The following is a 14582-nucleotide window of genomic DNA, read 5'->3' on the forward strand; positions in this document are numbered from 1 at the left end:
CCCCGGAGACCCGAAAGGATCGGCTGGGGAGACCAGGAGCCAGAGTCCTCAGGTCTGGGCGCCCCGAGGTCCTAAGGGGAGCCAGTGGGGGAGGGGAGGGCTACCGACAACGCGCGTCTCCCCACCCCCCGCCCGCCCCCGGGCACCCGCACTTCCCCCGGATCCCCCCCTGCCCGGGACCGCGGGCCAGAATCCCGGCCCCGCGCCCCGGGGCCGCCCCCCCTCCGGCTCTCACCGCCCCTCGGGGCGGCCCGACTGGTGCCCCGGAGGGGGCCCGGCCCCGCCCGCGGGCGGGAGGAGCGAGGCGCGGGGAGGGAGCGCGCCCACACCCCGCCCCCGCCCCCGGAGCCAGCCCGCGGAGCCCGCGGCCAGGGCGGCGCAGACCGGCCCAGCCACTCGCCCGGGCTGCGCGCCGCGACGCGCTGCCGCCACCCCTGCCGCCGCGTCCGCCCCTCGGCCCCCGGTCCCCGGGGCTCGCGGAGCGAAGGTAACAGCGCCACCTGGGTGGGCGTGGACGCCGGCTGGGGTAGGGGGAACCCGGCACCCTCCTAGGCACCCGGGGGCTGGGGTGGGGGCGAGGCCAGGCGGCCCAAGGCGCTCCTGGTGCCAACAAGGAAGGCCCAAACGCTGGCCTCGGGAGTGGCGCGGGGTCCCTCCAGGTTTGGGGGTTGTTTTGTACTGTCCCCGGCGAGCGGAGGGGCGCAGAGTTGGGGTGGGTGAGCGGTAAAGCGGGCTGCGGGAGGAGGGGGCGAGCGGAGGGCCGTCTACGCTCCTTCCTGCCCTGGGAAAGGAAGGGAAGGAACGGGGAGGGGGCGATGTCCCGGAATGTCGGGCCCCTTGGCGAGGCCGGCGTGGAGAGCGGGAAGTGGGGGGCGGGAGGGACCGCTGGGGAGATGGACCAGGCACCCTGCCCCCTCCCCAACCGCCGCATTCCAAGCCGAGCAGCGGATGAGGTCATCCCGTCCGGTTCCCCTCGGGCCACGGCAGCCGGCTGTCCCCTTCTTCCGCGGAGCGACCCTCCCCATTCTAAACCCCTGCCTCCCAGAGGGAATGTTTTATGGCCAAAGTCTTCACGGCACTTCCAACGCCAACTGGCCTCGAGATTGTTCTGTCCTTGCCTCTACCAGGCAGGACCCGCGAAGTCTGAAGCCCATTTTCTAGACCGGGAAACTGAGGCCTAGAGAGGTAGAGGGACCCGCCGGAGGCCGCGCCAAGCGCCTTTCCGGGACTGGAAACCAGGACTGGGGGACACTTGGTCCGTGGCCAATCCCCTCCCCGAGTAGAGGGCTTTGGCCCTAACTTGGAGTGGTGGGCCAAGAAATGTCTCCCCCAGCCCCCACGCTCTTCCCTCTCACTCCCCTGTGGCCCTTGGTGCTCCCTCCTAACCCCCTCAGACTCCAGCAACCTCTGTCTTCGAAGCGACTTCAGACAGCTTGATGCCCTTTTCCTGGTTTCAGTTTGCCCGTCTCTCCACGTGCGGAGGGTGTGGGGGCTTTAAGGGCTATGAGGGTCCCCAGGGAGTTAATCTTTTATTCTAGGGCCAGTCCTGACCCAGGCAGGGCCACGCTGTCCAGCGGTACTGGTGGTGGTACCTAGCTGGACACCGGTGGCAAGGGGGCTGTGTGCATGTGCGTGGCCTTTCTGGTGACAGGTGGCGCTCTGGCAGGCACGCGGGTGACCCCCAGGTGAGCCGGAGGGTGCAGCCGCCCCGCCTCTGCCCTCCCCCAATGTCAGACAGCCCCCTCCCTCCACTGCACCATGGAGCTTCCACAGCGGCCCCTGTCGGCCGCTGTGAAAGCGTGGTCCCTGCTTCCCGCCTCAAACCTTGTCCTTTGCGGTCATGACCACCATTGAGTAACGTCTTCCCAAGTGCTTCCGCCTGACTATCCTCTGTAGACTAAATACAAGGGCTGCTGGGACCTTGAGGCTGCTCGCCGACCACTCCTGCCTGGGTCACGGGGCACTGAATCCACACAGCTGAGTCTCCTGCCTCCCAGGCCTGCCCTTCCTGAGCTCAGCTGCTGGGTATTACCTCCTCCAACAACCCTCGCTGGGCCCTTGTGGTCCTGCCTCTGCCCTGGCATTTACTAGTGATGGTGACAGAATCCCAGGGAGGCTCCCGGCCACGGCACTTTCTTTGCTCTGTGACTTGGGGCCGGTCAGTCCCCTTTTCTGCACCTCATTTTGTTCGCCTGTAAAATGGGCGTCCTGAGCGTTAACAGGTAGTAATTCTGGGCTGGGGGGAGGAAGTAGGCCTTGCACCGGGACACCTGGAGCCCCTCTTCCTCCAGGGCCAGGTGGGTGCATCTGATCTTCCCCCAGTAAACCCTGCAGTCAGCACCTGGGGCCAAGTAGCTGGGACCAAGGGGGCCCCGAATGAGAGGTGTTAGTGCTGGCATGTTGGGTTTGCGCTCAGGCTGCTCTGCTCCAGGAACTGGGGCTTTTACAGCGCCTCTGGGGAAGTACCAGCTCTTGATGTTTGTACTTGTTTTCCACGTGGGAAAAGAGGTCCCCAGTAGCAATGCCCTGCCCTTGACCCCACAACCACTCTACAGGCAGGGTCTCTTTCTTGCAGTGTACAAGGTAGAGGGTGAGGACAGACCTTCCAGAGGCATCTGGGAGGCAGGAGCATCCTAAGACTGGGCCAGAAGCTGGGCTCGCAAGTCAAAGTGGCCGTGGGGATTCGGTGGGCACCAGGGTCCCTTTTGCTGAGGTAAGAGCAGCTGCTTCGAGGTGGGGACTGGGAGAGCAGTGGGTATAGCCACAAGGCAGACATAGGGACCCCTCACATGGCATCTCAGTGTGACGCCCCCCCAGTTCCTCCCCCCTCCCAAAAAGTCATCCCTCATCTCTGCAGAGCCCGGAAACGTGGCCCCTGCCGTGTACCAGCTAGGTGACCTTGGCCAAGTCCCTTCCCTCTGAACCTTGGCTCTCCCTGTAAAAATGGGCTAACCCTTAGCTTTGCGGGGCTCTAGGAGTCCGATGACGTCATGTACTGGTTGGCCAACTGCAGAGTGCTCCGTAACTTAGCAAACATTCCACGAGGACTTGGTGCCGGGGGTGCCAGGGAAAAGGATGATTCACACAGCCCCCCCCAGGGGGAGGAGTTAGCGTTGGGGGAGGATCTGAAGGTGGGAAGGGAGAGAATGTAGTCGAGAACAAAGCAAGCTTTGTTTTATTGCTTTCTTTGTTTTTATCTTGTTATTTAACCTATTTTGAATTTCAAATAACATTGAGAGGGCAGTATTGAGATTTTTCTGCTTGGAGGTGGCTGCAAAATTAAAAAAAAAAAAAAAGTTGAGGCACAGATCTAGGTGTTCTTGTTAAGGATTATTATCAGCTTTTATCAGCTGAGGTCCCAGGCCCTTGGCAGTAGGTGACTTGCTCAAGGTCATACACTGAAGCTTTTTCCCACCCACCCACCCACCCACCTACCTGCCCTCCCTTGGAAGGTGGCAAGGGGTGATCTTTCGGCAGGAAGGTCGTTGTTGCTATCTCCTGCGATTGAACCCCTGTTGATAAGGCACTTGCCACGTGCAGATCCCAAGCTGGGTGCCAGGAGGGAGGGAGACAGGAACATGGAGACATCGGCCACACCTTCACAGTGTGTTGCCAATTTGGGGAAATAAGACCAGGCTCCAGGAGCCAGTCAAAGGCTATGTGAGTCAGAGGCTCTGAGTTCAAGTTTTGACTAGCTCTCTTGATGTGACCTGAGTTCAAGTCTCGACTAGCTCTCTTGAGATGACCTTGGACCCTCTCTGGGCCACGGGAAAACCAGAGATCAGGCCACAGGCTCATAGGCCTTCTCCAGGGATGGGATCAGACCAAGAGAAGCTTAGAGAAGGATGGGGCCGGGCCGGGGGGCGAGGGGAAGGTTGGAGAGCGAGGAATAGCTTCTGGCACCAACCTGACAGCAAGTCTTCTGCCTCAATTTGAAAATAGTAAAGTTCTTCCCTGCAGGCCTACTCAGAGCCTTGAATCGGCTCAGGCATGCAATCAACAGCTGGGAAAAGCCACTTTTGACCACAGGATCCTTTTTCCGGGAAGCACCTTGAAGGTGGAGGGTTCTGAGAAACCTTGGTGCAGGCTATTTACACAGAAGTTGCCAAAGCCCGTGTGGCAGGGCACCACCTCCTTCCTGGCCTCCCTGAGTGGAAGACAGTTTAACCCACAGAGAAGGAGGCTGATTTGCTCAACCTGGCAGCAGAGGAGACCGTAGCTTGGGGCTCAAGGACTCTGAGTTGATGGGGGTGGGTAAGGGATGGGCTGTGCCTTGGCCTTTTTTTTTCTTTGTTTTTTTTAACAGAAGAAACTTTTTTTTTTTTTTTAAGATTTTATTTATTTAGTTGACACAGAGACACAGCGGGAGAGGGAACACAAGCAAGGCAAGTGAGAGGGAGAAGCAGGCTCCCCGCTGAGCAGGAAGCCTGATTCGGGGCTCAGTCCTAGGACCCTGGAATCATGACCTGAGCCAAAGGCAGACGCTTAATGCCTGAGCCACCCAGGCGCCCCTGCCTTGGCCTTTTGACCGTGTAGACTCATGTAAGTCAGTTCACTTCTCGGTGCTGCCATTGCTGTAAAACAGTGCCTCCTCCCTCAGGGCTGTCGTGTGAGTTTCATGAGTGACAGAGGTAATTTACCAGCATTTAGTAGGTGCCTCGCAGATGGGTGGCTATAAGGACCATCCACGCTTCTTCCTGCTGCACATCTCGAGTGGACAGCTGGGTGGACTATTCTGTCCCCCCTCCCAGTGGACCCTGCTCAGTGGCAACCACAATGCCGACCTAACCCCTGTCATTTCCTTTGCCTACTGTTTAATGTCAGGTGCCCAGAATTATACAGCGTGTCCTCTTCGTGCACTGGTGACCCCCATCTCTGTCCGGTGGGTGTAGTCCCCTCCCTCGAGATGATTTGGACCCAGGATCCCCTGGGCCCACCATCATTTTCTCTCTTTCTTTCAGGAATCTACCCCTGGGCAGAGAGGGGCTGACCACACTCGAGACACAACCTGTTCCCTGTTCTGAGACCGAACACCTACAGGGGCTTCCCCGGGGCCAGGAGGCAGGCCCCAGGGAGAGAACAGCCATGGGCCTTCCATAGCCGCAGCCTTTGGGGGTGACCCCTTAGGAGCGCAGGGGGCGAGGGGGGCAGCTTTCGTGCACCCCCCTTCTGCTGGGAAGGAGGGAGCTGAGACGCGGACCCCGAGCCCGAGCCCCGGGCAGGGGCATGGACCAGCAGCGGTGAAGAGCCAGAGCTGATGCCAGGCCCCCAGGGGGCAGGAAGAGCCCCCGTCATGAGCCTGGGCAAGCTCTCACCTGTGGGCTGGGTGTCCAGCTCGCACGGGAAGAGGCGGCTAACGGCAGACATGATCAGCCCCCCGCTCGGGGACTTCCGCCACACCATGCACGTGGGCCGTGGTGGGGATGTCTTCGGCGACACCTCCTTTCTCAGCAACCACGGGGGCAACTCGGGGAGCACTCACCGCTCACCCCGAAGCTTCCTGGCCAAGAAGCTCCAGCAGGTGCGGCGGGTGGGGGCTCCGCCCCGGCGGATGGCCTCCCCGCCCGCACCCTCCCCTGCTCCACCCGCGGTCTCCCCGATCATCAAGAACGCCATCTCCCTGCCCCAGCTCAACCAGGCTGCCTACGACAGCCTCGTGGTGGGCAAATTCACCTTCGACCGCAGCCCTGCCAGCTCCATGGACGGCCGCTCCAGTTACGGTGAGGGTCCGGGCTCGCTGCTCGTTCTGTAGGTGCTGAAAGGGTTTGATGGGTCAGCCCAGCCTCCGAGTGGCCGCTTTTCCCCCGCGTTAGTTCGGTTTCCCCACGGAGGTCAGGCCCAGTCTGCAGACCGTGGATGGGGTAGGGGCCAAGGGGGACAAGCCAGCTCACTCCCCAAAACCCAAAACACACTGAGGTTGAGAGGTGAGGAGCTTGGGTTGGAGTCCTAGGGGCCTCTAACCTGCCCCACTGTGTCTGGGCCCCTGGCTCAGCCAGCCCATCCCCTCCTGTCCCCTTCAACCGAAGCAGCCCTCTTGAATCAGAATGACAGAGTGGAGAGACTGGGAGTCTGGACTCAGGATTAAAATCCTGGTTCTGCTTGATGTCCAACAAGCCAGCTGACCTCTATCAGGTCAAGGCCTGGCCTGTATCATGGGTCCACGAAGGTCATTGCTGGGATCCCCAGATGGGATAACATGCATCAGGGATGGCCCCGAGTCGCAGAGTAGGTGCTTAGGACACAGGACTCACTGCTGTGTTGTTATTTGAACAGAAGTTCCTGTAACTTGGCCAGTTTGGAAGAAACACTCCCAGGGACAAAAGCCATAGGTCCCTCCTGCTGTGGGGGCACGTGGCTAGGGCCACTTGGGAGCCACTGCTCAGCTCACCTGGGAAGTGGAGCCCCTGCTGCCCCCTGGTGGCCGTTTCCTGCCATGTGGCTTTGCCTCACTGCCAGGGGCTTCCTCCAGTGCTCCGCCTCTCCCCTGTGCTGCTCAGATCTCCCATGGGGGGCTGGTCCACAGTAAACACCGCAGGCCTCGGGCCTGGCGGTCCTGGAGCGAGAGTGTGGTCCAGAGGTCCGTCGCAGGGCATCTGCCTGTCCTTTCGGTCTGTGATTTCTGTGCAGTCAGATCCTGGTTGCTGGTTCTTTCCCTGTGCCTACAAACCAGCCCACGAGCGGTGGGTTCGCCTGCAACCCTTGGCCCCTGTCATGGAAGGGGACCAGGAACCATGACCATCAGTTGGGAATGAGAGCCAGGAGGTTTGAGCTCCACGCTTGACTCCACCCCCTCAAACTCTGTGACCCAGGGCAAGCCTTTCCCCTTGTCTCCAACTGAGTCCTGCTTTCTTAATCTGCCAAATGGGAATGAGGACTGTGTGTCTACTTTCCACTTCTAGACTTGATAAGAAGATCCTGTGAGAGACTCCAGGGTTCACTATATTGGAAAGAGGGGAGAAACTGAGGCCAGATGGGAGAGCGACATGCTAGAGACCACTTAGCAACCTGGGCCCGGTCCTGGCTCTCCCCTCCCCAGTTCCTGGTTAGGGACCTCAGCTATGACCCTGCTCCCCATTTTTCTTCCAGGCGTGGACTCTGGGTTCTGCACTATCTCCCGCCTGCCTCGCCAGGAAAGGCCTCGTGACCGAGACCGTGATAGTACCTTCCCCCCGGAGACCGGGCTTCACCGCTCTGACTCCCTCCTGTCCTTCCACCTGGACCTCGACCTTGGCCCGTCTCTCCTCAGTGAGCTCCTTGGGGTCATGAGCCTTTCAGAAGCCTCTGCAGCTGAGACCCCAGCCCCCAACACAAGCCCCCCGGCCCCTGCCACCAGTCCCCCAGCCCCTGCTACCAGTCCCTCAGCCCCTGCATCAAGCCCCCAGTCCCGTGGACACTGCCCCAATGGGGTAACTACTGGGTTGGGCCCAGCAGCTGAGATGAGGGCCAGCCCGGTGGAAGAGGATCCCCGTGCACCTGCTCACATGGCCCCTGGCAGGCACTGGGGAGCAAGCTGGGGGGACAGGGACAGGCAGGGCAGCCCCCACCACACTGAGATAGATTCCTGGCCAGAGCCCAGGAAGGTGCTTCCCCAGGCTCGGGCTTCTTGGGAGAGCCTGGACGAAGAGTGGGGGGCTCCCCAGGCAGCCAGCAGGACCCCCGTGCCCAGCACAGTGCAAGCAAACACCTTCGAGTTTGCTGATGCTGAGGAGGACGATGAAGTCAAGGTGTGAGCTCAGGATCCTGCCTGGGCCCAGGGCGCCGCCCGGGAAGAGCCCAGGTGCAGAGCCTGCACCCGACAACTGGGTCTCCCCGTGATTGATGGGAGAGCCGAGTCGCCCCCAAGCTCCTCCGCACCTCTGCAGGACAGACGAGGGAGGGAGACCAGAGGAGACCAGGCTCGTTCTGGGTCCTGCTGGGCTGCCTCGCCCTGCTCCCCCTGCCACTCTGGACCCACGGCCATTCCTGAGGCCCACCCCCACCCCTGTGCCACCCCCTGCTGCTTGTGGAGGGCCCAGCCTCACAGTGCAGCCTTTGTGCTGGAAAAACTGTCCTTGCTGGGGGTGGCAGGGGGGGCAGCGGGGTGCATACCACACAGGGCCATTGTCTCCTCTGGCAAAGGGACCGCCTGTCCCTAGCTCATCCTAGAGCTGCCCCCAGCAGGGTCCCTGCTGCATGCCTGAGAGCCCCAGCCCTTGCCTAAGGCTGCTTCCCTGACATGACAAACCTAACCCCTGGCTTATCCCAAATGTCTCAGAGAAAAGTCAGGTGTGACCTCACAGGGGAGGAGGCCCATCTTCTTGTGCACCCCAGACCCGCTTCTGGGTCCTGATTAAAAAAAGCTTTTTTTAAAAAGTGTCCTGCAAGATGCTTGGGGACCTGGGAGAACAAGGTCCCCTCCACCTGCTTAAACAGCCTCCCATCATGTTTGGAAAACCAAAGAATCACACCTTCCCCCCCCCCCCCATCACCCACACCCCCGGGGGGCCCCCCAGTGAGGGGAGGGGCCAAGGCAGGGGGTAATGAGTAACCAGGTTGGAATGAATGTTTCCGCGATAAAGAGGCGCAGGTGGGAGCCTTATCTACAGTTCCTGGAACAGCCCCTGGCCCAGGTGCCTGGAACCAGGGCCTGCCCCATGATCCCAGGGGGTGCAGCTTGGCGCTTGGCCTGGTGATAATGAGAGACAAATAGGCAGCCGTGGGTGCTTGCAAGTGTTTGTGAACACGTCCTGACCCCCACCTTGCAGCCCCGTGACCTCGAGCCTCAGTTTCCTTCTCTGTAGCATGAGAATGCTGAGGGCGTGACAATGTATGGAAAACACTGGCCATGGAAAGACTGGCTAAAGACAGGTTCTTTTTGTTGGTTCTTAGCCTTAGGGAAGGAGAGGAGGGGCCCAGGGGCAGGAACCGCTGGTCCTGTGTGAGTGGGTAGAGAAGCCCGGGAGAGGGCATCTGCACCCGGGGTCTTCACTCCAGGGAGGTGCTGTCCCTTCAGTTGATTTTGAAGGAGGAGACGCTCAGCCCATCCAGCACGCTCAGGTAGCTCAGGTGGCTGTGGCCCAGCCTGTTGGGAAAGGTCAGCTGGTGCCCATCTGGCAGCTTCACTTCGAATCCGTCATTCCCAAAGGTCACGGTGATCTGTGGAGGAGGATGTCAGGGAGGCAGGAGGCCCCAGAAGTGGGCCGGGGCGGCCCGCGGTGGCTCAAAACAGTGCCAACACATGTCTAGGCCAGGGGGCCCTACCCTCTGGGCTCTCCCAGTGACTTCCTCCTCAGGCGCCTTTCCCCTTCGACCCTCACCTTGACCTCTGACCCGGGGCTGAAGCACATGTGACCTTCCCGTTGCTCCTCCCCCCAGCTGCCATCCCGCGAGTTGCAGACGATAGTGGAGTCATTGAAGCGTGGGTTGAAATGCAGATTGAGCTGCTCCGACCCCTGGCCCAGATTGATCACAAATCTGCGGGGAAAAGGGTGACTAGTCAGGATTGGGGAAGAAGGGGGCAGGGGAGCTGGAGGCCAGCCCTGGGGAAAACTGCTTGGGTTGACCACAAGCTGAAAGGATCACGAGAGAAAGTTGTTCATTGCAGCCCGTGCCTTAAAACAAAAGAGGCGACAACCCGGTCAAACTTAGCATGGGAAGTACTGAGTTCCGTTTGGTGCCCGGATTCAGGCTCTGGACAGGAGGGTCACTGAGAGGGACAGTCTCCGGGATGGGAGATGCCCATCCGGTGGGGGGAAGAACTGCTGTCCTCAGGTATCTGGAGGCCTATTAAGTTTGACCCTAAACATTTTAAACGTTAAATGTGAGCTCCCCGTCATTGCAGGTTCTCGATCAGGGCTTGTGTGAGTTCTTGAAAGCATCACTACAGCCTGACTTAGGCTGTCAAGGTGCTTGAGAGAAGGACATGCTGAGTCACAAAGAAGGTGCCTTCAGAGGGGTGTCTCAGACCCGAGGGCTCACAAATGTCTGTAAACTTGAGGAACCCAAGTAGGAGGAGGGGGTGACCTTGCTCTTGGCTCCTCCCACCTATATTAGGCCGCCCCTCCCAACCAAAAGTTCGTAGAGATCGGCCCCAAGAAATTCTCTACCGGTTCAGCACACAGGTAGACCCTGATGCTGAGCAGCAACAGGAGGAGGGTCACTGAGGCCCCTTCTAATGGAGAGGAGGCAAGTGAGACCCCTTGGCGCCCCCTGGTGGCTGTCTCTGGTGTAACGTGAGAGGCTGGCCCTCTGCCGGTTCAGCGGGGTAAGAGGGTGATGGAGGGGGCGGGCGTGGGGTTTCAATAGATACACCTGACCCCAGGGGGACTGGGCAGAGCTCCAGGGGCTTCTCCACCTGCCCCTTCAACATTTGGGGGGACCATCTTTGGGGAGTTTAGCATATAGCATGAGCTGTGAAATTCTGAGGGTCCCCAAGCAGCCCCAGCCATGAAGGCAGGCCTCTCACAAGAGGGGAGCCAGCGGGGGCATGGGAGGGTGTGAGAATGAGCAAGGATGTAAAAAAGGCCCCTTTGGACTGAGGTCGCTGTTCTGTGTGCATCTCACAGGGCTGCCCTGCTGGCTGCCACCTTCCAGGCCTGTTGGGGCCTGTGCACAGCTCCCCTGCCCCCTTCCGCCCCGCCCCATCCCCCGCTCCCCGCCCCTCCCCTTGCTCACCCATCAGCATCACTGGCAATCTTGCCCTTGATCTTCAGGGTTGTCCCCAACTTCATGTCCATGTTCGTTATCTCAAATTTTCCCTGTGCCGACAGAGAAGCATTCCACAAAAAGCCCATCACACGCGTGCCCAGAGCCTTTCTGCCGGCGGCGCCCATTCACGAGCATTGTCTCATGGGGCTGCACACTCGAGGACACTGAGCTGGGAAGGGTTCCCCCACCATTAATAGAAGAGATTTGGACTGGGTGACTCTCTGGAGCAGGAGGGAAGTGAGGGCAGAGATGGGATGAGTGGAGACTCGGAAAGAGGGTCAGGAAGGTCTCTGGGCCACAGAGCGCCCCCCCCCCCAGAGGCCGATGACAGGGACGATGTCATCCCTGCCACACATGACCCCACCCGTGGCATTCACCACCTGCATCTTTTTTTTCTTTTTTAAGATGGTATTTATTTATTTGACAGAGAGATAGCGAGCACAAGTAGGCAGAGCGACAGGCAGAGGGAGAGGGAGAAGCAGGCTCCCCGCTGTGCAGGGACCCTAAATCCCAAGACCCTGGGATCATGACCTGAGCTGAAGGTCGCTGCTCAACCGACTGAGCCACCCAGGTGCCCCACACATTCTGCATCTTATTCGTACTGGCTTGAACGGTGTTTCCCAAAAAGTCACGGCCACCTAACACCCGAGGCTGTGACCTATCTGGAGATAGGGTCTTTGCAGATGCAATCAAGTTAAGAATTGCTTAGGGCGGGCCTTAAGCCCAATATGATTGGCATCCTGATAAGCAAAGGGAAAGTGGGTCCAAAGGCACAGACATGCAGAGGAGAAGGCTCTGAGGACAGAGGCAGAGATGGGAGTCATCCGGCCACAGCCAAGGAACACCGGACTCCCTGCAACCACCAGAAGCTGGAAGAGACCAGAAAGGATCCTTGCCTGGAGCCTTCAGGGGAGACCTGACCCTGCCGACCCCTGGATTTCAGACTTCTACCCTCTGAAACTCTGAATCAGTGTGTTACAGCAGCCACGGAACACTAAGACTCCTTCTGATCCTCAGACACCGTCTGTGACCAGTTCCACAAAGGCAGGAAACTGAGGCTCAGAGAGGGAGAGTGACTTGTCTGAAGCCACACAGGCAGCTGTGACAGAGAACCAGGGACTGCAAAGAGGATCCACTCAAACTCCTATACTTCACAGGCTGTGACCTTGGGCCACTTCCTCCCCCAGCCTCAGTTTCTTCATCTTTGGAAAGCTCAGTCGAGAGGCGCCTAGATGGCTCCGCCGGTTCGCCTGCCTTGGTCTCAGGTCACGATCTTGGAGTCCTGAGTTTGAGACCCGGCTCAGCAGGGAGTCTGTTTCTCCTTCTGCCCCTCCCCCTGCTCGTGTGCATGCTCTCTCTCTCTCAAATAAATAAATAATTTTCTAAAAACTCGGTGTTGGCAATTATTATTACTCCTAATATTATTATTACTATTATGGATAAGCAAGGAGTATAGACGGGGAGAGGCAGGTGCGGGCTCCTGCTGCAAGGTGGTGGAAAGAGCAGAAAACATCCCTGCGACAGGGCGTGGAGGCCATCTGTCTGTCCGTCCCACTCGGTCACTATACAGATAGGGAAACCGAGGCCCAGAGTAGGGCAGTGATGCTCTACTCCAGCCCCCCTCCCCACCAAGCCGCTGTGCTCAGGCAGAGATCTGGGAACAGAGGAGGGGAGCAGCCGGGAAGCCGGCATCCTCACCGACATGGTGGCAGCTCCTGGCCGCTGCTCTCAGGGGCTCCTGAAGGCCTGGGCTCGGGATCGCACTTCCTGGCCCAGTTTATATTCTAGAATATTACACATTAACTCTCTCAAGGCCATAAATGGGGACTTTGGTCCCTTCTGCCGGGTGTCTCTCCACGGGCATCTCCCAGTACCCAGAACAAACAGGTGAGATGCTTCTCACCTGGGCGCGCCCAGCCCCACCCAGAGCATCCTCCGGACTTCCCTTCTCCCAGCCTCCTGCCTCCAGCCCCCCGCACCCAGCCTCCAGACCCCCCTGCCCCTAACAGCCCACCCCCTGCCCAGCCCGGCCCCAGCCGGGTGTCAGAGCCAGCACGAATCCCGTGTGAGCTTGGCAAGCCACCCGAGGTCCCCAGCCCTGCTTCCTCATCCTCAAACAGAGACTTGCTCTGTAAAAAACACCTTGAAGCTTCTCATTTTCTCTGATGTCAAGATTCATTCCGAGAGCCTTTTGTTTTGTTTTCTCCCCTCACCCTGTGATTTTTCTGATTGTATGAGTAAGTCTTAAAAGCAACCCGTGGTGGATTCAAGGAAAACTCTCGAAGTACCTACATCCAACTGTTAAAAATCAGAGAAGAGGGGGGCTGAGGTGGGCAGGTACTGGGGGTTTAAATGCTTTGATCTTCGGTGACTTGCGTCACTGACAGGCTCACAAAGGCAGTTCCAGATAGGAAGGGTGAAAAAAGCCAGAAACAAAGCAGGCACTCACAGCCCTCCCACCAGAAGGAAACCTGCTTGCTCTCCGGGTGCCTTTCCCTCCTCCCGGTTTTCTGTGGACTCTGTCGATGCAGTTTTCTGTCCTGCTTCATTGAGTAAACGTTAACGCTCACAAATCTGTATTTCACAACGATCGTGTAATGCCCCTGAACTATTACGCTGTTCACTGGCTAAATTGATTGGACCCATTTCCTTTTGCTGAACACTTAACCTTAATTCTAAATGTTTGCTCTTAAAAGTGCAGCTGCATTAAATCTATTTGCATAGGACGTTTGACTGCATCCTGACCACGAATTTAGGGTGGATTCCTGAAAAAGCAGAATTTTTCTAGAACCCTGGTTTGGAGGGCCCGAGTGGTTTCCATCTGAGCTGGCCGCCGCCGCTCTGGGAAGGGGTGCGGGGAAGCCGGACCCGCGGGGAGCCCTCGGGTGCCAGGAGCTGACGGGTGGCTTGCTGCCCAGTGCTCACAGAGGACACCACCTCCAGGCCCCCGCCCCCCTCGAGAGGAGGGTGATTTCCTCATCTTAAGCCACAAGGAAATCAGTCCCTTCTTGGCCTTCCTCCCAGGGCTGCGGCAAAGCCCAAGCAAGATAAGGAGTTTCCAAGTGCTCTGTACACAAAAACCCCTAATCAACAGAAACTACACCTTGTAAAGGTGCTATTTTTCTGATTATAGCGTAATTCTAGCTCCCCGAGGAAGGTCTCGATAAGCTCACAAAGTAGAAAGAACTTACACGCTCGCTCACTTGTTTTAGAAAAGTCCTCAAAGAGGGGAGCACATGCCCACGTTCTGAATCGGACACTCTTCTGTGTGTACGTGTGACATCCGTGAAAGATTTGTTGAAAGAGAAGCGCCTGAGTTTCTCAGTTAGTTGAACGACTGCCTTCGGCTCAGGTCAGGATCCCAGGATTCTGGGATCGAGCCCCAAGTTGGGATCCTTGTTCAGCAGGGAACCTGCTTCTCCCTCGCCCTCTGCCTGTCACTCTACCTGCTTGTTCTCTCTCTCTCTCTCTCTCTCTCTCTCTCTCTCTCTCTGTGTCAAATAAAAAAATAAATAAATTTGCAAAAAATCTTTTAAAAGGAAGGGGAAAAGGAAGGGAGGGAGGAAAGAAAGAGAAGAAAAGAGAATATCTAAATGTCCAATTCTTGCATCACCAATCTTGTTTTCTTAATAACATCTGCCTTCTGGGGCGCCTGGGTGGCTCAGTCTGTTTAAGCATTTGCCTTTGGCTCAGGTCATGATCTCAGGATCCTGGGATGGAGCCCCGCACCGGGCTCTCTGTTCAGCAGGGAGCCTGCTTCCCCTTCTCTCTCTCACTCTTTCTCAAGAAAATAAATAAAATAAAGCCTTCCTCCTATAGGGTACTCTGTCCAGCAGTTCATCCAGCCCTCATCACAATAAACTCAACACATGTTCAAGGTGATATTTATTTATTTA

General features: G+C 58.2%; 2 protein-coding genes across 4 annotated transcripts; one reads left to right on the forward strand and one right to left on the reverse strand.

Moving 5' to 3' along the window:
* Positions 1-361: 361 nt before the first annotated feature.
* Positions 362-8352, forward strand: CDC42EP1 (CDC42 effector protein 1). 2 transcript variants are annotated; one of them, XM_059186905.1, is made up of 4 exons: positions 375-487; positions 2576-2713; positions 4962-5720; positions 7087-8352. In XM_059186905.1, exons 3-4 carry the CDS (start codon positions 5258-5260, stop codon positions 7728-7730), a joined length of 1107 nt encoding a protein of 368 aa, XP_059042888.1. In that variant the 5' UTR covers positions 375-487; positions 2576-2713; positions 4962-5257; the 3' UTR covers positions 7731-8352. The 2 variants fall into 2 exon arrangements, with proteins under 2 accessions (XP_059042889.1, XP_059042888.1); XM_059186906.1 differs by lacking the exon at positions 2576-2713 and having other exon boundaries at positions 362-487.
* Positions 8353-8831: 479 nt separating this feature from the next.
* Positions 8832-13237, reverse strand: LGALS2 (galectin 2). 2 transcript variants are annotated; one of them, XM_059186907.1, is made up of 4 exons: positions 13158-13237; positions 10654-10736; positions 9297-9453; positions 8832-9135 (listed from the first exon to the last, which is right to left on the reverse strand). In XM_059186907.1, the coding sequence occupies exons 1-4, from the start codon at positions 13233-13235 to the stop codon at positions 8989-8991; spliced, it is 465 nt and encodes a 154-aa protein (XP_059042890.1). In that variant the 5' UTR covers positions 13236-13237; the 3' UTR covers positions 8832-8988. The 2 variants fall into 2 exon arrangements, with proteins under 2 accessions (XP_059042890.1, XP_059042891.1); XM_059186908.1 differs by lacking the exon at positions 13158-13237 and adding an exon at positions 12385-12523.
* Positions 13238-14582: the final 1345 nt, after the last annotated feature.

This window comes from Mustela lutreola, chromosome 8 (assembly GCF_030435805.1).
Source record: "Mustela lutreola isolate mMusLut2 chromosome 8, mMusLut2.pri, whole genome shotgun sequence".
Lineage (NCBI taxonomy): Eukaryota > Metazoa > Chordata > Mammalia > Carnivora > Mustelidae > Mustela > Mustela lutreola.

Bases quoted from the DNA above. Each gene is read 5' to 3' on its own strand.
- LGALS2 (XM_059186907.1), bottom strand. From the start codon at position 13,235: ATGAAGCAGGACAGAAAACTGCATCGACAGAGTCCACAGAAAACCGGG. The intron at 9,454-10,653 runs GTGAGCAAGGGG...TTTTCCCCGCAG, and splicing joins ATTGCCAGTGATGCTGATGG to ATTTGTGATCAATCTGGGCC. The intron at 9,136-9,296 runs GTGAGGGTCGAA...CCTCCTCCACAG, and splicing joins GCCCCGGGTCAGAGGTCAAG to ATCACCGTGACCTTTGGGAA.
- CDC42EP1 (XM_059186906.1), top strand. From the start codon at position 5,258: ATGCCAGGCCCCCAGGGGGCAGGAAGAGCCCCCGTCATGAGCCTGGGC. The intron at 5,721-7,086 runs GTGAGGGTCCGG...TTTTTCTTCCAG, and splicing joins GGACGGCCGCTCCAGTTACG to GCGTGGACTCTGGGTTCTGC.